We start from the raw sequence: 25,073 nt of genomic DNA, 5'->3' as shown, positions 1-25,073 counted from the left end.
GCAGCAGGGGCTGAGGGGGAATTCAGCTAATTGTAATACACCAGAATTTCATCAGAGCCTGAAACTTTGTCAGGCACAGCCCTTGCCTCTGGCAAAGAAGGAGTTCAGCCTGTCTTTGGACACCACTGGTAGCTCTCAAAGAGAACTGTTTGAGACACTGTGGAGCACCCAAGTGCTTCCTCCCCAAAGGACATTCCTGGCAGATGCCAGATAAACTCAGCTCCAGGTCCAAGAGCAGAACCTGGCCAGGTGTGACACAGGAGGGCAAACTCCCCTTCTCCCCCATCCTGCTGTGACATCCAGCTCGTGCCAGCTTTCAGCTCAGAGCTTTCCCTCTCTCCTGCAGGCCACAGGGCTGGGCTGTCACAGAGAACTAAGCAGGCTGCAGACAGAGCCTGGAAGCCAGGTGGGTTTGCCTTTCCATGGGAAGGTGCAGCTGGTGTGGCCAGCACCATCCTGAGCCCATGGGTGTAGCGTTTTGCCCGGGGGTTTTGAGCTGATCTGATGAGCTCTCAACACCCCAACACTACACCCCAGAATAGCTCAGCTTTCATCAGGAGGCATAAAAGGAGCAGGAGGCTGCTGTGACAGCGTCAGGAACAAAAAAGGTTTAATAAAGGCAAAATAACAAACTCAAACCGATCCAGGTGCCACAGACTTGTGCTCCTGGTAAGAGACACCTCACAAAAGCGATTTGGTTTCTTTGTTCTGTGCTTTTCTACTCAATGGCCCAGGTGGGACCTTTTGGCTCATGGCCAATGAGCTGTCCCCAAACTTGAGGTGAACCCCAAGGTCCTATCAGTGATTTTTCTACCTGATCACTGGGAGAAACTTCTGGGCTCTTTCCTTTTTGGGGGACAGAGGAAGGTTCTGTCCCTCTGTCCATAGGGAGCACATTCCTACACATGGGCAGAGGGAGCAGAGGGCAAACTGGAGCTGCAGCTGGGAGCCAAGCAGGCAGAGCTCCCAGCAGCAGTGTGTGATGGATACCCTGCCAGGGACCAGGCTGCTGTGAAGCAAATCTACAGAAAATACAGGCCATTACTTCTGAGAATGGACCCGAGGTGCTTCATCATCCCAATTTCTCACCATCTGCCAAAAATACAGCAGTACATCGTGCCGCTCACCTCTGACATCCACACAAATGTGGAACTGCAGGTTTTCAGCTGTGAGCCAGGACTTGAGCTGGCAGGAGGATGACTGCTACTGAGAATCAGAAATGTGGATAGGCTGAAAGAGCCTAGATCTCTGAATAAAAACATAGATCCAACCCTGAATGTTTGTCATTTCACAAGCCCATTCATTTATCCTCATTTTTGGAATAAATAGATCATTTGATTCACATTTTTAAGAATGCTTAAAATGACCAAATAACCCTTAAAAAATCAATAAACCCTCAGCAATGATACATCCAATGTTACTTTCAAGATGCCTCTATTTCAAGGCACTGCATCACTTACCTTATCAGAAGTAGTGACCAGATACTCATCTAAGATTACTTCTTCCTTTTCCAATTTCATTATGATGCTACTTTTGTTCTGTACCTTGCACTCCCTGCAGTGATTTTGTCTTTCTCCTGCAGGCTTCTTTCAGCACTATCAATCACATCTCTCTGTTAAGTCCCTTAAAGCAGAAAAATATGAACAAATTGTTGCTCTGCAATTAGTTAAGAGCTTCCTTGCTCTATGAGACACGCTCATGAATTAAACCTGTGAATTTTTTCTCTGTGCTTCCTCTAGAACAAAAATTTTTTAGAAAAGTCACACAGACAGAAGCTTTAAGTCCTGCATGCCAAACCCCAGCAGTTTAGAAATACAGATTAATATATCACACACAAGAAGTGTTTGCCCTTGGAGGACAGAGTTAGAAAAGAAAGAGCATATCCTGGAGTTGGCAAGGTGGAGTGTGACTGAAAAAAAAACAACCAACCACAAAACCCCTCAACAAAACAGCATAAATGGCCACAACATGGCCACTGTCACTCTACCCTCAACCCCACAGACTTCTACCCCAACCCATGTACAAGCAAAAAAGGTATTGAGGGTTCTGCTAAAAGTATATTTTCTACACATTGCCAAGAGCAAAATAAACACACATTTGAACAGTTCTTTGCAACATATTTTTCAGTTTTATTTATAAAATCAGATGCTCCTTTAAAGTGTACAGTTAAAATCACAACTGTAAATTCGACCACAGCTGAATATTGTTTCAATAAAATACTCATACCAACTGATGTAAAAATTCATTCAATTGTGATTCAAAACTGGATTCAGCTGGGAAGATAAACTTACCAATACATTACTCGTTCAGCAAGTATTTACCACGCTGTAAAAATACATGAGGGTCCCTTCTGTTCATAGCAATGCCATGAAAATATCTGCACAACAACTCATCTTTTAAAAACAGAATTCTACATTTATGAATACAACAACAACAACAAAAAAATTGCCAGCGAAATCCTCTGAGGGTTTCCAAACTGCTGACACCCCCACAGGGGGCAGTAACTGCATCAGTGCTGTACCAGCATGTTTTCCCTCTGACCACTAAATAAGTGATTTTTCCAAGCAGCTCTAAACTGTCTGCAACATTTTGCCAGGCAAAACAAAGCCACAGAAACAAAACAGCAGGTGCAAATCCAGCTGCAACACTCCCTCCACTGGCCTTTCTGATCAGAAGTGCATCTTGCTGTGATCACTCCAGCACACTACAGAGACTGAAAGATTAGTACAAGCTGAAGTAAAAACTGCCAGTTCCTGAAAACTTATGGAAATGAGGTCAAAGGCTTGATAAGGCATTTCATTGCATGAAGTTGTGGTTCTAGCAGGGTAAAGAGTACCTTGGGAAAGTCTGGGGGTTTTTTATTCTAAAGGAATAAAACCTGCTGATTTTGCAGCCAAGACAGTTTGATTTTTGGGCAAATAATTGTCTCATCATGACATGGGGCATTGATTCATCTGTTCACTTCTCTTACATTATTCTTCTACACCAAAGTTTTTTTTATAACCCAGGAAATGTGTAGCCCCAGAGAACGGATCCTGCACCTAAGATTGAGCCAGAATTACAAACTTGGAATTCAAACTCCTAGGCACATGAATTATCATTCTATATGGCTAGAGGGTCTGTGGTGTTCACAGCAATTAAAAAACTGTCTGGGCTGTTGCTCAATGATTCTACTGGGCACAAATTCACAGCAGCAGGGGTACAAGAAGGGTTAACATCTCCAAACAAGAAACACAGGTAACATGATCAGGTTTCTACATACAGACTCCGGATCACTTGTAGCAAAGACAGCACAGGATACAGCAAGTGAAGACTCCCAGATTTTACTCCTGAGTTTGGAATAAACTGTGGGGATGCACCTTTGTGTCTCTGCCTCTTTTTATACAGCTGGGATAATAATAGTCATTTTTTTGACATGTTCACGGACCTATGGATCAGAAGCAGTATTCAAGTGTTAGGTACATATTGCCATTCTCCTGATCTAAGTCTCACTGCTTTACAAAAGAGATGACATGTCTGCCTGCTAAGACATTGCAAATCAGCTCATTTTCGTACTTGGGAAATAAACAAAACTTTCAAACTCAGGAAATAAGAATAATGTACACCTAAGAGTCTACTGTTATCATAACTTTCCTTCTGGCTTAGGGTTCCACGCTATTTTGAAGGAGACAGCTGTCCTTACCTGAAATATTCAATTTAATCTATTTCACTAAATCTCAAAATGCATTGAAGCAATAATTTTAATTCAAGCACAGCTAAGTAGAATGGATTCTAGTGAATTAAGTCTAATTTGACAGATAAGTTAATTAAGAAGCTTCCCAATCAAGAAAGAACCCTTACACAAAGTATCTGATTACAAGTTTTAGAGCAAATATTTTAGGCAGTGTGCTTATAAAGCAGAAGAACATGTTTGGAAAATGCTGTAAAAAGACTAGGAAAGGTGTAAGATATTGCCCACATCTTCTTACTTGAATACATGACCTGCTACATGTAAACACCTACTGAAGTCTCTTACTTGAAGAGGTGTTTGAAGTTTGAACACAAGCAGTACTGAGGATGTGTGGACCTCTGCTGATTTACAACACAAAAAAAACCAAACAAGTTCAAGCTGAAAAAACTGAAAAATAAATGCAGCTTAAGAATAAATAGAAACCAACAGGTATAAACAGAGCAGGCAAAAACACTGAAAAAACCCCCAATCCATAAAAAGAACGCTGCCTGAGTCAAATTAGCCTTGAAACTCAAAATTCTGTAAAAATAACTTTCCTTAAAATAAACTTTGACAAGATTGCCACTGAATTGACTTTTACAAGTAAAGAAACCTTTAGATAAATATAGTTTTCCTTCAATGACCTGCAGATCCCAGTATTTTACTTGAAGCTTACCAGTAACTGAAACTGGAGAAATGAAAATATTTCACACAGCAGCAAAAGGATTACACAGAACAAAAGGGTAAATAACATGTTACATTCTAAAACTCTTTGCTGAGAAAGCTAAGCTGAGTAAAAACATCACAAGGAAAATCTGATTACATCCGGCTTTTGATAAACAGAGGGGAAATAAGACAAAATTTACCAGGTTTTCAGCCAAGCATGTCCTGTTTGAAGAGCACTTTGAGACATTAATAAGTCCTTTTACATACTGGAAGTGGTTACCACATTCTGAACTACAAACTCCTTTTTCATCCATGGATTTCAACAGCTAGAGACTCCACTACAATGAAAGAGGTTAAATCTTATGCAGGAAGTCAGCAGTGCTAAAAAATGATGAATATGTGGTTGGATGCTCAAGTTTCGCTCCACAACATCTGAGTTTTGAAAGCAGAAGAAATGAAATGAATTCTTTTTTGTTTTGGCATCACCACAACAAAACAAATCAGAGAAACTGCTTCAATAATTTCCTATTTGTTATGTCTGGATTCAACTCCTCTGACCACTCAAAGAAAACATTAAGATACAAACCCATCTTCCCAAGCACTACCAATGTAAGATAAAAGATTGCATGTTACTACTTTAATTGGTAACTACTTGCCTTGAGAGAGAAAATTTTCCATGGGTCTGTTTTTAAAAAGCAGAGCCTGTGGATTGATACTTTTGGGTTGGTCGGGTTTTTTAAATTGCTGTATGTAATTTCATCTCTGGTGTATTTGCAAACCAGTTATCCTTAATTAATATATCTGTCTTGATAAACACAGCTTTAAAATCAAAAGCTGTAAAACAACTTGACTCCAAAACACACCTCACAAAAAACAAATGGAATAATTTGCTTTTTTTCACTTCAGTTTACTTCTTTTCCATGGGCACAAGCTGGCAAAAGGCATTTGATGCAGAATAACCCAGCCAGTTTCAGCTGCTCTTTAAAAAGTGTTTTGGATTCTCAAACCAGCTACAGCAATTTCAGAGCCTCAGATTATTTGGATCTTCAGTTTAGACCTTTAAATATTGAATAAAAATGAAGAGTACTGTAGCTGGGCTTCAATACATCCACCTTGGAGAGTAAACATGCTCTGATCAGTAGGTTCATCACCACAGGTTGTTAAACACTGCATCTTTTCACACTTACTTGCTAACTTCAAAAGAACAAACACTCAAAAAAAATCTTTGTATTTTGCTCATCAATGAGCAGTTAAAGGTTACAAACATAACCCATTCCGTGTCAAGTCTGTGAGGTCAGAAAGTGAAAGAGCCTCCCACTGAAAGATTGTCATCAGAGTCATGCCAGGAGTGGAGGGGTGATGCAGGAAGATGGAGTTTCATGTGTGACTGCTCATGTTGGTAAGAGGTGGCCGTGGAGACTCACTGCTGGCATGGAGCAAAGCCAGAGGGAAGAGGGTGGGAATGACACCAAGCAGCTGCACTGACACAGGTGCTGATGTCCTCAGCGTGGCAGGACGGGGGGTGGCTCTCCCTTGTTCTCCATGCTGTCATCAGCCACTGCAGCCTCACAACTTGCTTCCCTGCTGTCACACGTAACACAGCCCTTTGGAAAGGAGCAAGAAATAGTAGTTTAAATTCTTTTTATGAGTATATTTCAAAGGGTCAAATCCTATGGAATGATACATTGCAATCTCTTGAAACCTCTGACCAATGGGGTGAGACCTCTCTAAAAGCAGAGATTAATTATGCAGGCATCTTGCACCTGCCATTTACCCTGCCACAGAGATCAGTTAATTTGGTTAGTGGAACATGCAGTTCTACCTTTGAGATAAAAAGGCATGGGACTCTCTTGAATTTGAAGACCTTATCATTCAGCTTTATAAGCAAGCTCCTTATTGAAGATTTGGACTGCAGCCTGAACAGCAACAACACTGACCAACATAAACAGCTAAAATATTTTTCTTCTTTTTGAGAAACAGTGCAATATTGAAACAAAGCCTCCAAACAGAAGTCCTGTATTTCTTGCTACTGTCAGAAGCCTGGCTGTATTTGCAAAATCACAATCTGCACTGGAAAACACAACTTTCTGCTTAGGAACACTTTCAGGACCTTATCTAGAAAATAGTGATATTTGCATAGCAATACATTTCCTAACATTTGAGGTTATAAACATTCAACAGAATTTTCAACATGATCACTGGACCTAATTTTGCTATCTGAATCAAACACAGTGCTCTTAACCACAACAGGACACATGTTATCAGTGAGCTATTAGGAAAACAAAGACTAGTGTTCTAGTTTTGTTCCATAGCCAAGGACATCCATGTCCTGGTTTTTCTTCTCTAAGAATAAATACCACATCTCAGAACACCACATTTCACATCCCCAGCCCAACATGCAGTGCTAAAACAGACAAGGGATTTTTCTGGTACACAAGTACATTAACAGAGCCTTAAAATTTTCTGTGCAACTCAACACTGAAGCTCTAAGTCTTTGTGGGACTAGATCTGTCTTGCCATTCTCCAGAGCACCTGGGAGCCCTTTAAACTGATTAGGGCATTCTCTAACACGTGTCAAGGCAAATCAGAAGCAGTTCAGCAGAGTGCCCAAGAGTTATACCAGCTAAAATAATGAAGTATAGGATTGAATGAATGAATACACCTACAAAAACTGGCTATTTCTGTGTTTCTTACAATACACCTGACCCTCCTCTGTGAATGAGCATTTTTCAGCTTCCTGAACACACCTGATCTAATGTTTACTGATATCCCAGCATTACATGCTATTCAATTACAGCAACAATTTTATAAGAAAAAGAGCAAAGGACTTAATACCAAGAGAAAAAACCAACTCTAGACCTTACAGGATACTATGACACCCACAAGCCAGCACTGTAAGGTGGCCCTGGCTGGAAATGCCTGGGCTGGCCAAGGCAGGAGGGACCTGCAGCTCCTTTCCCACTGCTCACCTGGGTGCTGATTTGCAGGGGGACAGTCTGGGTCCGGATCCACGAGTGCACCTCTGCAAGCTCCTTCTTCTGCCCATCTGTGAACCAAGGCTGCTGCTTCTGCATGACTGCCAGCTTCTCCAGATCCTGCTTTAGAACTTCCTCTTTGACTCTGCAGGGAAGAGACACCTGTGAGCACAGCTGTACTACACAAGCAAGGCAGGCACTGACACTGTGAGAGGCTCTTCAGCACAATCTATGGCTGAACCCTAGACAGCATCAGCTGCTGAAAGGGAACTGTACTTCATTCCTTATTTGCTTTGTAAGGCTGCTTTCAACACTGGGCTCACAGTCTGGGGTTTGTTTGCTGTTGGTTTTGTTGAAAGTTTTTGGTTGTTTGGTGTGGATTTTTTTCTTTTATGGCTTTATGTGGTGCTTTTTAAAATGTGGAATCCAATTACAAATTATATATATATAAAATTATATATATATAATTATACATATATAATTATATATATATATATATATATATAAATTATATATATATAAAAGCTAATTACAAGCAACTTGCAAATAACCTGTAGTTTACCCCTTTATACATTCAAAGTACAGGACAACAACCAATCCTATTAATACTTCAGCAAAAAAGATTACATGTTACCTTATTATAACAGACAGGGGAATGGGCAGAAAGCAGACAAAAGTAAGTAAATAGCCAGGCTTAAACTGCACAAAAAAAATCTAAGACATTTTCTTGAAGTTTCATTGGTATGTGTGCTGTTTCCACAGTCTCACTTTAATCCTACAGTTCCATGCACAATTCCAATCTACATGTCAGAAACTGTTGATGTTTTCCAACCTGTTTGGCATTTGGTAATTCATTAGAAATCTCTCAGGTGTGTGATCCATCATCACCCAGGCTGACTCATGCTTCGATTTATAAGCTGTCCCTTTTTCTTCTGCTTCTTGATTCTCCTCTTCTTTGGAAGCTTCAGAAGAATAATTACTGGCAAAATACTTGCTGCTTTTCCCACTACCTGCTGAGAATGACCATGGAAGAAGGAAAAAAAAAAAAAAAAGCAGAAGCCTGGAAAATCCCAGTAATTCAGCACAAGTACACAAGTACACCACCCCCAGTGTATTCTTGCAAGTTAATTCTGTAACACAAACACAGGTATTCCCAGATGATTGCTCTAGCAATTACTACCTATTGAGAATTCAAAGATAAAGTGCATTGTCTCATTATTCAAGATCTCTAAAGCTCTATTCACTTCTCTCAAAATTAATTGGCTCAACTTCTCTGCTTCTGAGAGGTCCTGCTCTGGGCAGATTTACCTTTAGTCAAGTAAGATGTAAAGTAGTATCTAACACAGAGAAAAGTGATAATGAGAAAACTGAAGAGTGACTTCCAGGTTAAAGGAATAGCTTCTTAGACTCACATTTCCAACTACAGTGACTGAAACATACTTGGCTTCAGACACAAAGCTGGTGAGAAGTAAAGACCAAGGATCTTCTTGCATGAATTTCCCATCCCCACTACGACATCCTGCTATTAATTATATGTTTGTTAGCAAGCCATCTAGCACTAAATACCTAAATCTTGGGCCTCCCTACCTGTGCCATGACCAGAAGTCTCGTTGAAGCTAGAGCCTAAAGAACCAGATAAAGCTGATCCACTGCCTGATGCTGCTGAGCCTGAACCCAACTGTGAGTCCTTGTACAACGAGCGGTCAGGAAATTCAAGAGCAGCACTGTTACCACTATCTTCTGGATCATTATCCTGGAGACAAAAAGCAGATCCAACACATCCACAGAAGTTACATTTAAGTATGCAAAAGGAAATTCATGCAGTTATTGCATTTGTCACATGTTGACCAAGTTCTCCTATCAATTCAACAGGTTTGGAGGTTTTAGCTCTGAAAACGAGTAGAGGTTTAGAACTCAGGATAACACTCTTCATGGGTGAAAATCAACAAGCATCTGAACTCTAGTTTACTGGTTTCTGCTGTAGCTCCTTCCCCAATTTGTCAGGATATTGTATGGTTGCATAAAGTTAACAATTTCTGCTGACAAGAGAGGAGTCAGTTCCCTTCACATCCTGTTAGATGGCATGAAGCAGCCATACACATCAAGCAAAGGTGCACTACAGGGAAAATGAGAGTCTTCCCCTGATTCACTATGCGAAGCAACTGCTTCAGCAGCTCCAGGTACACCAGCTCCCCTTTCAGGACCCTACCCTGCAGTTTCAGCTGATCCAGCCTTTCCAGCCCAATCTGGATTCAGGAGGCAACATTTTTTTCCTTGCCTGCAGAGCTCAGATTCCTGCCTCTGAGTTTACCGCGGAAGTTGGAGAGGCCTTTTCTATGCCCATGTATGGAAACCGACCCACACGGATCCCTGTTCTTCTTTCATTAGCTGCATCCCTGGGAGACAGAGGGAGTAATTAGAAAAGTATCTTCCCTTTGTTTTGGTTCTCCACAGAGACTGTGGGACTGGGTGAAAAAGGATGCAAATTGCGCAGCACTAACCGAGTTCCACATGCATAAAAGCCCCAAACCCCAAATTCTAGCTGACAGTTCCATTGAAAAGGCTGCTGCCAGAATGCTCAGCAGAAGCAGCTTGTGGCAGCCTAGACCAGAAGATCTCACATTTCTGTCATTTACTAAGTGCCCACACTGTACTGGTACAAGTTCCCATAAGCACAAGTATAAACTGCTTTCTCCACCTCCTGTGCTATTTGTGACCGGCAGCCTACATAGCACAGCCAACAGAAAAAGCAGCTATCAAAATCTGTGTCCCTAGCACACAGATCATCACCACTGGTTTGGTGACAGAACACTGGGAAAGTCAGCTTCTCCTCTACATGAAAAACCTTCGTTACTTACGTGTTTATCTTCTGCATGTGGCTTAACATCAGCACTAATGGAAAGCTCCATAGGTTTTGGCAGCTCTTCTTGAAGCAAATTCAGCTGAAGTGGGGAGCTGCTCCTCGAGCTGCTCAGCAGCAGGGCTTGGTCACACTGGCCCTCTTGCTGGTCCTCCACAGATGAGTGAGGAGAGGCTGGAAAGGGCTGATCCACAGAGCGTGGTGCTACAGGTGATGGGGCACAAGGAGGAGGTGCTGGAGGTAACGTGGTGCATGGATATGAAGAGGGGGGATAAACACACTGAGGGCTAGGGAGAAAGACATGCTGAGGCATCTGAGCATACATGGGGAAACCCTGAAAAAATACAGCCATAAACGTGCCTATGTTTGGGGGATAAAAGACTGGGTATGACTGTGTTCCACAGCACAGCTGTGATGAGGACATGGACTGGGGTTGTGATGAGCGAAGGGCAAGCTGCTCTCCTCCAGAAGAGGCTGGAAAAGTAGACACTGGATTCAAATAGGCAGGAAATCCCACAGGAGGATGGACATTCAGACTGGAGGAGCTCAGATAGGACACTTCTGAGGGAGAGAACAACTGTTTCTGATTTGTTCTCTTCTCCCATGGAAGACTATTTCTATTTTTACTAGAAGAGTGGCTATCTGAGCACTGTCTCTGAGGTTTCTGGCGCTTGAATTTTCCATGCTTTCCTTTTTTACAGTTAGCTGGGCTCATCTGCTTTGAAGGGGAATCACCTGAGGAAGAAAAGTAAACATACTCACTGAAATGAGAGAACCAGGAAAAAAGAGAAAAAAAAAAAAAAGAAAAACACCCAGATAAATGAGTGTGGCTTAGCCAGAGAGCTGACTTTCCTCTGGATAATTCTTCCATAAACCAGTGATGGATTTGCTGACATATCTACAATATTTTCCTTCATGTCATCAATTTTCTTATCGATCACTTTGGCTTATCCCAATCAGATCTTCTACATTCTTTCAAGGGGATGCAACAAACTACCTGGGATTTGCAGGTTTTATTGCAATAACTATCTGCTTTGTGAAAAGTCTAAGATAGCAAGATCCCAGACTGAGCAGACCTTCTGTGTGAGCAATGCTGCTGTCAAATCTTGGCAATCCAAAGGAAGTATCCTGTAATCAGCCACAATAAAACACTCACTGAATTATACAAAGGGGAACCAGACTTCATGGCCAGGTTAGTCTTGAAAATCATCTAAAAAGTCTTTATTTCTCAACGCTGCTGCCTACCTTGGCCACAGGAATGTCTGTTGTTACTTCCACTTCCTTGTTGAAGGTAAGTCCTAAATGGAGAGAGCAAGACCCTCTGTCGGAACTTGTCAACATAGTTCTGCTCCTCCTTTTGAGTGTGGGCTGACAACGTCTCTTTTGTTAGCCCAACTGGCTTGAAGTCCTCAGGCAGCACTGTGAGACTCTGAGCATTCACAGGAGGCAGCTCAATCTGTTCACTTCCAACAGCAGCATCCTCCATTGTGGTCACTTCTTTGAAGAGGGAAGAAAACAAATCACTCTCTGCTCTCAACTACCACAAAACCCAGAGTGTTAAACAGAAAACAACCTCATCTGAGCTACTGAGCAGAGGCATGGGGAGAAAACACCCTTTCAACTCAAATATAGTTAAACTAGCATCAACTAAGAAAATTACTCTGCATGGCCTGGAAAACTTCAAATTCACTTTGAAGTTGGAGGCACTTCTTTCTTCATATTTTCTTAGTAAAATAGCAGCTACATACTTTTTTTTTGCTTCTTTCTGCATTAAAATGAAGTAACATTGGCCCCATAGTGATTTTTATTTGAATCCTCAACGGCCAAAAGCACATTGTTGAGTTTGAGGCATATGCAATAAAATTCAAGGGGAAAGGAAACAGTGTAGTCTGTTAGAACTATTTTACTAAAACACCCTAAAAACCTCCAGGCTCGAGTTTTTCTTCACAGCACCCTGAGAAGTACTTGAATATTTCAGAATTCACATTCATTGAGGACGTATCTTAAAGGAACAAAACTTTCTCACCGTGTACTTCAGGCTGGAAACATTGTGTAAATTTAAATATCAGTCAGTGTTTTGTGAGTGTGAACAGTACCTGATTCAGGGTGTGGGACATGCACTATAGTGCTGCTGTAGCTGCACTGGCTGGTGACAGATATGACACTTGGAGCCTTGTTGGACAGGGTCAGGTCTGCCAGAGGAGCTCCCACCATGCCTGCAGTTGTCTGGTCTTTCAGCGTCTCTTCCAGACCAGCAGATATTGGCGTGTGGGACTCAACTGCTGACAGCATAGCAGTATCTATTGGCAAATGACAAAGTTTCTACATGGAATTCCATTCCAAGCACTCTGCTCCCAATTCATCAAGTCTCACTGGTTCAGAAATAACCAGTAACAATGCAGACTATAAATTAAGACAGTCTTATATACTAAAAAAAGTATTTACATGCCAGTGCAATGTCAGCACATACTAAATGTGGCATAAAATGAGTGAGCAACAGAAGGTTCATTTAACAACAACAACAAACACGAGTTCTTCAGATGCATTCAAAGACTTAACATTTTAGCTTACATTTAATGGGGAGATCTAGGCAATTTAGGCAAATATTTACTAAAATACTGTTAGCAACACAACAGTTTGAAAAGTGGACAAACTCTGGAACACACAAGTGACATATAAAAAAACCCAAATCAGTTTTTGTGTCTCTAATATGATGGTCAGCACACTTTGTGTTACCTTCCAGTGCCCTGACTTCCTGCTGACTCTGCTGGACTTGTTTGTCATCTTCTGAAGATGACGATGATGTATTTGCAGAAGATTTACATTTCCTTTTCAATGCTGGAATACTGCAGCTCTCTAGATATCTGAAATGAAAGCATATCACAGGAAGCTCTCTCTACTTTGGGGGGTGTTTTTCTCCATTTGGAGAGACAAACATCTGAACAATCCAAACTGGAGATCCAGAGGTTGTTAACTAGTATTTTAAATTCACAGCAGGAACTTCTGGACACGTATCTGCTTTCCAAGGAGTATTTAAAATAAAATCTATCACTCTTTGAAGGGGGGAAAAAAAAGAAAAAAGAAAAAAGATTACATTATCCACTGGGTTAAAAAATACTGACGTTTTATAATTTATATCAACTTTCTGTTTTATATGGATGTTCCCACAGTGTGCAGAGAGAAGACACTGACATATCAGGACCATCAAAATACACTTAAATTCGTACTGCACCAATGACAGATGTCAACAAATAGTTACAAACAGAATCTTAGGTCCTCAACTTCTCATTACTGTGTAATTCAGATTGGGCAATCTTTCCCAATGCTCAGAGAGGTAGAAAACTTTACAAACAATCCCAAATTTATGTCACAAGTCAAATGCCAGAAAGTTTAGGGCCAATGCAAACTGCTTGGATATTTACTTTCTACCAATTAATCTTACAACTTGTACCACTAAAATTGTTCCATAGTTTATTACCTGATGATACTATCAACACAATTGATCTGCTGATAGGAAGGAACATGTGGAGCCTTCTTTGGATCATCATAAAATGTGTTGCCTGGTTCTGTGCTATCCCCTCTCAGTGTCTGAAGGAAACAGGAAGCAGGGTGCCTCTTCCCTGGAAGAGAGAAAACCATTAAATTATTCCTCTCAAGGACATCTGAACACTACCCTCACACAGATATATATGTATATATATATATATAGATATATATATTTTTAGATACACACACAGGTAACGGTACAGTGGAATTGACATAATGATACAAGGACCTATGGCCTATGACAGCATAGCTCTCATTACAAAGTTATTCTGCATTTTTATCTCAATTTATATGTTTTGAGGCACAGGAAGGAGAGGGGGAAAGATGTCTGGAAAAAAGCCAATCCCCCACCACGTTAAACATCCATTTAAGAAGGCAAACACAAAGAAAACAGCATATAAGACTCCCAGCATTTAAGTTGCAAATAAAGCTGCAATTAATATCACTCTTCTTTCAATTTATACATCACAGAAACCAGCCCATTATTTAGCAGTAATTCACAATTTTGTATACCATGGATACACTGGCCAGGGTCCTATCAATATTGACAGCACAGTCCTCTGGGACAACACCAGCAGTTAACTTCACAGAGCAAAATGTTTTAATACAGATTCCTATGATATTTGAGGGAGCATCCAGGTTTCTCCATACATTTGAGCTACATACAAACTGCAAAGTATGTGCATTAATATAACATTAAGCACTCAGTAACTAAATCCCTGCTTCAGTGGGAAGTAGGGCCATATTGTCCAGTCTATGATTGTTTCTAGGAGCTCACATATAAGTAACCAAGGGGAGCTTCCACACTACTTGCTACAAGCACGTGTGCATTTTCACTAGAAAATATTAAAGTATAAAAAAAGGAGACATTTGTTAACCTAGAAAGAGACAGATATGTTCCTCCATATTTCAAGGAGGAGTTAAAAAGTTATTTCATCTGCTGAGGTTATTTTTAGGGATGAACTGGAGGGAGGGTGGGGAACTTGTTTGTTTGGGTTTTAAACAAAACCTCTTCTTATGTCTAAGCCACGCTAAAAAATGCTATCTAAAGCTCTCCAGTGTAACACCAGGTAGCCAAAATCATGGCTACAGATCTACAGGAGTTCATGTTACCTGAAGGATCATAACTACAGTAACTTACCTCCCAAAACTTCTGAGCTCACAGCCTGTTCATTTGCACTCTGTGGCTTGCTCCTCGATGCAATGTACAGCTGCTGCCCCAGGTTCTTTATTCGGTTGACATCTGCACAAACTTGTTGCAATGTCATCTCGAGACACAAAAAATGCAAAGTCAGAATAAAATGAGTGCAAAAAGGCCATAGGAGCTGACTTGGGTACTTGTATTCTTCCAATTGAAAGGGAGCAGACTATCAGCCCAAGCCTGGTATCTATTGGTATTTGTAAATTTAATTAATCCAATTATCATGGTTAATTTAAGTAAATTAACTATGATAAAGCTCAAACATTTGAATGTTTTAATACTCATGCCAAGCCTTGAAAGTGAGACTAAGTTGATGACTTACTCAGGAGCCTCACAAGGAAATAAGGTATTTGCAATGCTTGTGTTAGGACAGCATTACTACACTCTCTTCTACAGCAGTCAGCAAAATTAGGATCAAAAACCAAAGGCCAGCACTTTGTAATCAACCAATTTAGCTTGGACATGGCTTTATTCTTCCCACTTCAGTAAAATTCATGACGAAAAGCACATATGTACACAGTAAACATTTTCATTTTTACAGGTGTATTTTCACTACTCTGCAGGCAGTGACACATTTATAGACTTACTGGTTCCTGTGTTTCCTCTGCACAGTTCCCATTGGAGTCACTTGAAGATGCTATGCTGATGTAGTGCTCGTAAGAGCCACTGCTTCCAAGGCTTCCATAACCACTGGAAACATTGCTGTGAACTGGCTGTATGAGAGGAAAAAAGAAATTTAAAAATCATCCTCTGAGAGAACAAAGTGAAGGAAACAACATACTTTGCAACACAGAACTTTGAATTAACAAAGACAACCAAGTGAAAGTCAGTATTTGTCTGGGCTCTACCACTTGCTCATGAAGAATTCTCTACCATGCTTCAAACTGTTTCAAGATGCAGATTTACCTTTCAACATAAAGACTTGGCAAAAATGTCAAACTGATTTTTTTTTTTGGGGGATGAAGTGGGCCATGTAGAAATTTCCTTTCAGACCTTTTAAAAGACCATCCTTAAAACAGCCCACTAATAAGACTCAAGTTTCTTTAGCCTTCACTAAGAAGGCCAGCCTGTGTTCTGAAATTCTTTTGCCTTCTTTACCTGCAGAAGCAGTTTGTAAATTTGTCCTTGTAATTCTCTTATCTCTTTCTCCACGCTGCTCGTTTCTTTACTTCTTGGGGCAAAGACATCTTCATTCAGAGGGCTTCTGGAGAGAGCCAACAGTATTTCACTGTTCATTTTCATTTGATGAAGAGAAGATAGCTACAAACACTTAGAACAGATTCTTAATTGATTTTGATTATTTTGACTGTTCTGCTGAGTCAACACAGAGGAATGTCATCTGTCCCCAGAGCTGCTCTGAGAGCAGAGAAGCTCCAAGGAAGTGAACACACCAGCAGAGACACCAGTTAAGGCTGACAAGCATCTACCCCTCTGTCTCCCTCACTCAGAAGGCAAACTCATACCCCATAAAATCTTGTATAAAAGATCACTTTGCAAAGTCAGCAGGCCACTCACAAAAGCCATTTTCTCTAAGAGAAACCAGGTCAGAAGGCAGTCAGTCATATTTCTGAATTTCTTGAAAACTAAGGAGAAACATCTGAAAAATTAATTTGTATGTTCAATACTAATTGCATTTTAAAAAGATGCTGCCTTGGTAAATATTTAAATGCTGTATCAAGTAAATATGCCAAAAGAGGGTCAATTATTGGGTTTTTCTGGTGAGCACAAATGAATTTCAGGTAATTATTTGTTCAAGTGATTATTTTATGCTGCTTTTTAGCTTTTGTTCACCTAAAACTGGTACTTTTATTTGGACATAACTATATGCAAAAACCTGCTAAAATAAAAAGCTGGCTTTGCCTTTTACTTCAAAGTAATTCACTTATTTTCACACTTCATAAAGAAGACTAATGCTGTTCTGAAGGAATGGTCTGAAGACAGATGCTAGGCTGCTGTCACATCAGCAAGAGCAAACTGTCCCTAGTTGAGTACTTAGACTGTTTTGTTTTGCAGAGTAATCAATGAAAGGCTCTTTATTTGATCAATTCCACAAATGACTTACGTCCGCACTTTGTGTCGGCCAATGATGAACACAACTTTCCTGCTCCAAGGATTCACAAAACTGGACCAGCTGGTGTCCAGTATGACATAATCCCCATTTTGAGTACAAAATCTAATAGGTAAATGTTCAAAAGGGGGCTGGCCAGCGAATTTCAGTACTGGAAGAAAAACAATCAAGAAACGAGGTTTAGCTTACATTATGACAGTAGTGCAAGCACAAACACTAACGACTGGGGTTCTTAGAACTTTGGGATTGAATCTACTTTGATCTCAAAATGACTGCATGAGTCAATTAGTTAATTTTTGTCTAGACTGCAGATCAGTCACATGTCAAGCAATTTGATAAAGGAATGATAAAGAATCATAAACCCAACAGAAATTCCTCTAAAAGCAGCTCTTACTCTTCCGGTGAATAGTGATCATCAAGGGCCGATCTTCGGGGTGCAAGTACATCAGTATGGATGTTCCAATTAAATCCTGAGGTAAGTAACCCAGCAAAGGCACTGCTCTGAAACCCAAACACATTATCACAGGTTATAATGTAATTTAGACTATTTCCATCCTTAACCCTTTGGCACACACCCTGTGAAGTGCCCATGCACAATCTACAGTGAAATTAACTACAGCAACATTTCCCAACCCATCTCATAATCCTGCACTGTAATATTGACACATAAATACCCATGACAAAACATTTCTGTGCCTGGAGATTTAACAGATATTCACATTTGCAGGCAGTTTTGTGCTTGTTTACATGCAAAGGGAAAAAAAAAGTATCTTGAAGACAACAGATCACAGGCACATTGTCAGTGATTATGCTCATTTTCCACTGCTGATGCTACCACAGCTCCCTATTGCCCTGGATAAGAAGAAAACTGACAGCAGTTCTGTTTAACATGTGTTTTAAACCAACAAAAGAGATGACATCTGTGGAGTGTGCGATGTTTTCCATGAGTGGACTAACACTAAACTGTTTTGTTTCATTACATATTGCCAATCACACAGTTCAGCTACTTCACTTGGGTCTCCAGCTGCATCGCTACACTATTTTTTCTCTCTCTCCATACATACCTCCCAGGTCTTAAAAACTCAAATCTCTCACCTGTCATCTATGTCCAGAAAAACACATCCAGGGGTGTGTGTGGTGGTGAATATTCTTTTATCCATAGGAATTCGAGGAGCTAATAGAAACAAAATATGCACTAAGACAGAAAACTTGGGCATTACTGCTGCTTATGATATTTACCGGTTCCTAAACTTTAAAATTATTTGCTGCTTTCTAACCAGTAACTCATAGAAACGTTACATATATTTAGGTACTACAGACTTCTCTCAAAAATAAAAATAACATGTAGAGGTCAAACACTTGGGGGCCTGGCAAAAGCAGCACAGATATTCTGGATTTGCATGCATGCACACACAAGCTGCAGCTTACACAGGTGAGACTACCCAAGCACAGGTTCTAAACAAAGGAAGAAGACTTTCATACACTGCATTTTTCTATTGGCTTGGATTTTTTCCTCCTGGAACCTCCTGACTTGCCTTCATATCCAGAGTGGATTTTCTCAGCCAAAGCTAAGCAGCAGGACTCTGCATCCACATGGACAGAAGTGCACACGTGGACCAAGTATGGGGTGATTCGGAAGGGGTAACAACGCGCTTCTTGTTCTGGATCTTTCCCACCCCTGAGGAAAAGCAAAAGGGATTAACACCATGGTTTCAAGGCTCGCATACTGTGTGCCAGGGCAGAGAGCCCTGCCCAGAGAAGTTATGCTGAGCACAAACCCAAATAATCAGGTCCTATGCACACCCCTTTGAGATCCAAGGTCAACACACTCAGCAACACTGACCTCCCTCCTGCTGAAGTCAAGTGGATGTTTTGTCTCCAACACTTACATTCAGAGACAGTCTAGAAATACTCCTACTCTAATGGTTAGACTACCTTCTAACTCTCAGTCCAGCCTATCCACAAAACCCACTCATTCAGTTTTGTGCTCTCCTTCAAGCTAAAGAGTTCTTTTTCTGCTTGTTTGGTTGTTTATTCTCTACCATGTTTAGGAAAAAAAAATTTCAAATATCTGTCTCCCTCAAGGTTAGTTTTCACACACCTACATAAGAAAGACTGCTCGAGACTTGGTGCATTGTTGTGCTTTGACTATCTTCCATAAGAATTTGTCTTCCTCGAATGTTTTTTGAACTGTAGCAGCACACAACGTTCTTGATGACATCTTAACCATGGCTTTGCAACAACTACAGTAACAATTTGCACTTTCTATTGCAAGTGCATTTCCACTTGTTATAATTTCAATATCTTACCCAGCTCTTACAGAAAGAATTGAGTTACATTTCTGAAGATTGTCATTTACACTAAAAGTTACTTTCTTATTGCACACTTAGTTGTGTAAAATGTTTCTAGAGAGAAGCAAGTGAAGTGAGTGTCATAAAAACTACTTCTGACACTTCTGTCTTTGGGAAAACAAAAGATACAAATGGAAATTGGATACAGAAGAAGTTTAACTCATAAAAACCATTTTCTTACCTAAGCCTAGAGTGTGTGCTTTTGAAAAAATATTTTTATTCATAAAGCCAACAATCAAAAAATCTGTTACATAAGGGAAGCAGAGACAGATGTTGTACAAAAACATGGAGAAAAACTGTTATAAAATGTTTATGTATCCAAGGAACAGTTCCCCCAGCCTAACATTGCTATCTGTCCTGCTATATTCACTTCAGGTGCACTTCCACAATTCAAGAGACAAAGGTGGTTTAAGAGCTAAGGTTGTTGAAACACATGAATGAATCAATGATCAGCTTAAAGATGAAGTAAGTGTCCTAGCTGCTCAGAAGCAAACTGCTCTTACTGAAATCCAGAAATCACCTGAGTCTGGGACAGAACTGCACTGAAGATTAGCTTTCAATCTCAATTTTTTTCCTCTTTTAGCTCTAAGATTAGTCAGGTACTAAGCAACAAACAGCATTCACAACAGCAGCAAGTCAGGCTTCACAAGCCTCAGGAGTCAGGCTTCACAGTGGGACTCAGGTGACTGGAGTTGCCATTAAGGCTTCTGCTCCAGTCTCTCCAGCAACCTCATTTCAAGCAAAACACTCTTTGCCTCCACTCTCAAACAGTAAAAGGGGGAGCAGCAATTTTCACAAGATCATTTTCCTGCATAACAGTTACTTAAGGAAACCAACAGGTCAGAGAGAAAAATGTATAAACAATTTTCCTTCTGTCCCAGTGCAAGTTTATGCCTCACTCTGGGCAAGATGCTAAAAATGTGGTACTGGATGACAACATTAAACACAGAAAGCCCATTTTGTAATGCAGTTTCAGGAGCTCACACTGGCCAGCTATAACAGTAGAACAGCTTCTGCTAGTACTGTACCCCTTGTCAGCCTTCACAAAAACAAAACTGTGATAATGCACTTACCTGATCCTGCAGAAAAAGGATTTCACCTGGGCATATTCATATGGAGAAGCTAATAAGATGAACACATTGAAAGTGCCAGTTAATATCCTTAAAAAGGTCACACCTATCAGAACTGTGTTAAACTCGGCATTCTCCAGACTTTCTGAGCAAGACTGAAGTTTCACAACCTACTCTTTATTAGCTCCTGAATTGTCTGTTCAACAGTCTGCTACCATCTCAAATGTTATCTCTTCTTTCTCTAAGAGTGAGAGTCCACTCACTCTTAGAGAAATGACTGACCCAGAACTAAATTCAGAGGAAATGCATATGAAAAAACAAACAAACAAATCAACCAACCAATCAATGCACCATCAAAATTTTCTCCAGTCCATAACTGTGAAAAGGAAAGGTACTATTTCCTGGTTTTATGAGCCAAGTACCAAAAACTATATACAGACAAGAAAACCACAACTCCACTGGGGTGCCACTGCTCTGCTGGGTAGGCACATCACTGGCATCCAGGCTGTGGAATCCCTGGCATTCAAAACCTCCAGATGTCTCATATCCTTTGATACCAAGGACTCTGGACTTCTCAGAACTGATGCCAGAACAGCCCCATGTCAAGGTGGGCAAAAGACACAGCCTTGGCCTGCAAGCTATGTTTGAACTGCTCACAAATAACACAGGACTCAAAAGTCTCAGTTCAGACACATCCAGCACTGAATAGCAAATCAGCTTAAAACTTGGCTTTGATGAGCTGTGCTCACAGCAGGCAGGGAATGGACCATAAAGACAAAGCACCTAAGCAACCATAAGGTGTAGATTAAACAACTTTAAGCTCACATCAGACTTACTTTCTTTCTAAAAACCAGCAGAATGAGTAAGATGATACACGAAACAATGACGTACGTGCCTTTTTTTTTACCCCAAGTAAGAGTTAAGCCTTTAGGAGATTAGCTAGGGCTGGTCCCACAGCCACTCCAGTTTTCAAAGTGAAAAGGAGTAAGTGAGGCTGATGCACATTGCTGGCATAAGCATCTAAAATGAACTACTCTGTCCTCATTCTGCAAAGACAGAAAGACACAGAGAGCATTTACGAGCATTGCCATGGCCCACCTGTCTGACTCTCCATGTTCCAAAGGGGCAGGTGAGACTGATCAGTGTGTGTGTAGAACACACTCACATCCTGAGGGACAAGCAGCTCCACAAACCGGGACGAGTCCAGCACTTTCTTCTTACAGTTCAGAATAGATGCTGCCTGCTCAGAAATATGCACTATGCGTCCAGACAGCAAAGAAAATACAGCCACAAACGTGTCCTGGAAAACAAACATTAAAGGCAATCATTGCCCGAAACATGGCAGTGATAAGGTAAGGATAAAAAGGAAAACAACCCCAAAACAAACCAACCAACCCCAAACCATCACACACCACAACCTCAGGCTGAGGTTCAAAAATGTGTTGGGTAGTGTGTGATCCACTACACTCTCTCCAGGGCTGCAGCAGTGTACTGCAGATTTACAAATGCTAATTACACTGCATTAGTCTTCTCAAAACAGATTAATGCTTGTCTTTGCTCTGAATGACTGGCTGTCACTCCACACACTCCACAAATTTCAGAGGATTCATCACAATTCCACACACAGAAACATTCTGAGAGCTTTCCAATAATTTTTTGTATTTTTTCAAGCATTAGCAATATTTTTGATACATCATACAACAGTACTGAATTTCAAGAAACACTTCTTTAAAGCAGAGTCAGAAAGCATCTACTGCAAAACATGAAAAAAAATTAAATGCAGAGTACAAACACAAACCAAAAGTCCCTCATAACTATGGATCTGATTGGTTTTAAATCTGTCTCAAGATATTACTCTGCTGTAAATGAATTCTCAAAGAGCTATTTGTTGCTTCTGCCCAAAAAAAAAAAATTTTAAAAAAATTAGTATTTCTTCACTCACTATCACTGGGTACTGACACAGCACAGATAAGGTGTAATCTTGATTTATCTTCAAAAACCTGAAGGTCTGTCTAGCTAAAATTTAAAGGCCTTTCAATTTTACACATTTTATTTCCACAAAACAATGTGAGGAGACTATATTTAGTGAAATCAAATGAACTCCTTGTGTGTGCCTGAATTCTTACAGTGTTTTTTGGAGTGTGTTCAGATGCAACTGCCACCAACTCTTCTATGCTGTATGTCACCACATCTGCCTGAAACACTCTTCGGTCATTCAGAGCCTGGAAAAAGTCATTGTTTGCTAATTGGAAAAAAAAAAAAAACAAAACAGAAAAAGCAAAACAAACACAAGGAAGTCAGTAAGGAGACTACTTTGAAAATATTTATATTTCTTACAGCCCTTGTACTTTTGTCATCTTTTTGGTGAAGTCCAAGGTGAGATGAGAAGGTCTGTGTAGTGACAAAGGGAAAAGGAATACTGATTATACTACTGGAGTAATCTCATTTTGTTACAGAATACAAGCATGAAGAAGCAGTACAATTTTAGCTACTTAGTTCTGTGGGAAAACACAAACTGACCGATAACTTTTCAAAGTGGGATGGGAATACCATTTCCTTCATATACACAGAAAGTTACTATTAGGCACCTCCTAGCTATGGGACTCTGAAGAGAAACAGTAGGGGGTATCTCAACAGAAGAGATAACACTGCTGCTTAACAAAAAAAACTGGCAACAAAGCCACAGTGCTTCAGAAAGTCAGCTCTTTGCAGGATGACTGGAAGGCATTCTTTAATGCTACTTGTTGCCAGACACGTCCATGCAAACCACGCTGCTGCTCTTCCAGGTTTTCTCCACACGTACCTTGGACCTGCTGGACACACTGCAAGGCGTAGTTGAGAGCACTGATGGTACTGGGCTTGTTCGAACTCCTTTTCTCTTCAGGCAAACACCTTTTCATTTCTTGGATCATCATCATCATATCTCTGTGTGACTGGCTCCAATTCAGCTGCTCGCTGTAAAACACAGACTAAACTTCACCTGTGAATTCTGGTGTCAACTTTTTTACTACTACTCAATTAAAATTACTCCCTAAATTAACATTTTATGGGAACGGCTGCAGAGTCACTAATGCTCATTCTCTAAATTTCCTGTTGTATCTTTTTCACTCCTTTGCAATTCAAGTTTTTCTCCTCCACCTTCCTCCTTCCCAGCTCCAGTGTCATGGATGGCAAAGTCACATTGAAACCACTCAGCTTGCTAAGATGCCTAGCAACTAAAAATAAGATGATGTTTACTCTAGATTTTCTAAATAAAACAGGTACTAAAATAATTAATAAATGCTGATTCTTCATCTCTCTAAGGTTTTCTAGCCTTGAAGGCTGTACCTGGTTATAAGCATCTCAGAGAGCCATAAGGTCCTCAAAATACACCTGATGCAAAGATTTCATGCCTCGTGACTTCAGAGTCCTCGTCATACTTTTTAGCTGTTGACTTCGACAGCTACAGAACTGTTAACAGGTAAAATCTCCCTCTCCTTACATTTGCTTAATTCACGGACTAAAAAATAAGCAGCCAATATCCTCAAATCACAGATTCTAATCCTACAGATGAGATATGAACCCCATTTTCTTAGTAACTCTTCCAGTTGACAGTATCATTAGTATCGTACTCTTACTATATAAATCATTACATAAGTGTAAGTATTGCGTGGTAACTTCACAAGCCTGTCCAACGCTGCATACATTACAGCTCTTTAACTCTTCTTTAGATTAAAAAATTAAATTCCTGAATTTCCAAACTCTCACCAAAAAATGTTATTTCAGTAATTTCTCTTTTGGTACTGCTAAACAGACTTTAGCTGAAGTACACATCTAAGCTCCCCAAGGGTCGCTGACGCGCACGGCTCAGCCGCTCCCGGAATGAGGCACAGCTTACCGGAGCCGCGAGCAGCCCCGCGCTCGCCGCACCTGCACACGCCGCGGCCCGTGACCGCCGGAGCCCCGCAGCACAGGCCCCGCGCAGCGCCCGGCTCCCGCTCCCCGCCCCGCCGAGCGCATCCCCGCGCGCTGCCCGGTACCTGTTGGCTTTTTCGGCGGCCGGGCCGCCGCCGGACTCGGGGCTGTGCAGCTCGGTCCCGCCGGGGCCGCTTCCCGCGCACGCCGCGCACCGAGCGCCCGCAGCCCCCCCGGGCGCCGCCGCCTCCCGCCCGGCCCCGGCCCAGGCCCGAGCCGCGCCGTGCTCCGCGCTGCCGCCTCGGCGCTCGCTCGCGTCCATCGCGGATCCGCTGAGCGCCACGGCGCGGGGGGCATCGGCTGCCGCGGCACCCGGGCACGGCCGGACCCTCGGCCCGCGCTACGAGCGCCGGTGCCGCAGGGAGAGCACGCGCCGCCTCACGGGACGGTGGGAGGAGCGGCGGCCCCCCTCCACCGAGCCGAGCGGGCACCGGGGCCGGCTCTGCGCTCCCGCTCCCCGCCGCGCGCCCCCTCAGCTCGCGGCTGCCCAGCGCCGAAGGGCCCGGCGGCCTCCGCTTCGCCTTCCCGCCCCTCCGAGGCCGCGCCTCTCCCGCCGACCCCGGGCTGCGCCCGCTCCGGGCCGGGAGCGCCCTGAGGGGCCGCGCCCCCGCCCCGCGCCGTTACGTAACGCGGCGCACGCGGCGGCCCCGCTCCCACACACCCGCGCCACGTG

At 41.7% G+C, this 25,073-nt stretch overlaps 1 protein-coding gene across 13 annotated transcripts; it reads right to left on the bottom strand.

Annotated features, from left to right (window-relative positions):
* Window positions 1-2,007: 2,007 nt before the first annotated feature.
* Window positions 2,008-25,066, bottom strand: PER3 (period circadian regulator 3). 13 transcript variants are annotated; one of them, XM_038159700.1, is made up of 21 exons: window positions 24,324-25,063; window positions 23,250-23,401; window positions 22,573-22,688; window positions 21,545-21,746; window positions 20,450-20,498; window positions 18,561-18,703; window positions 18,121-18,199; window positions 17,420-17,526; window positions 17,020-17,176; window positions 16,056-16,185; window positions 15,545-15,670; window positions 14,898-15,024; window positions 13,689-13,830; window positions 12,947-13,074; window positions 12,307-12,510; window positions 11,456-11,707; window positions 10,209-10,414; window positions 8,938-9,103; window positions 8,183-8,363; window positions 7,345-7,495; window positions 2,008-5,979 (listed from the first exon to the last, which is right to left on the bottom strand). In XM_038159700.1, exons 1-21 carry the CDS (start codon window positions 24,695-24,697, stop codon window positions 5,878-5,880), a joined length of 3,294 nt encoding a protein of 1,097 aa, XP_038015628.1. In that variant the 5' UTR covers window positions 24,698-25,063; the 3' UTR covers window positions 2,008-5,877. The 13 variants fall into 13 exon arrangements, 10 of the variants coding, with proteins under 10 accessions (XP_038015628.1, XP_038015621.1, XP_038015626.1 ...); XM_038159693.1 differs by having other exon boundaries at window positions 2,009-5,979; window positions 10,209-10,945; window positions 11,456-11,704; window positions 24,324-25,059; XM_038159695.1 differs by having other exon boundaries at window positions 2,010-5,979; window positions 8,183-8,360; window positions 10,209-10,945; window positions 16,056-16,161; window positions 24,324-25,061.
* Window positions 25,067-25,073: the final 7 nt, after the last annotated feature.

The sequence above is a fragment of the Motacilla alba genome, chromosome 21, assembly GCF_015832195.1.
Source record: "Motacilla alba alba isolate MOTALB_02 chromosome 21, Motacilla_alba_V1.0_pri, whole genome shotgun sequence".
NCBI lineage: Eukaryota > Metazoa > Chordata > Aves > Passeriformes > Motacillidae > Motacilla > Motacilla alba.
This window is presented reverse-complemented; position numbering and strand designations above follow the sequence as displayed.

What these genes read in the sequence shown, in the direction of transcription:
- PER3 (XM_038159691.1), bottom strand. Translation starts at nt 24,697, where the DNA reads ATGCCCCCCGCGCCGTGGCGCTCAGCGGATCCGCGATGGACGCGAGCG. An exon ending in GAGCTCAGAAGTTTTGGGAG is followed by an intron (nt 13,831 to 14,897) that starts GTAAGTTACTGT and finishes TCTCTCTTCCAG; the next exon opens with GGAAGAGGCACCCTGCTTCC. An exon ending in TGTCCCACACCCTGAATCAG is followed by an intron (nt 11,708 to 12,306) that starts GTACTGTTCACA and finishes CCCTCTTCAAAG; the next exon opens with AAGTGACCACAATGGAGGAT.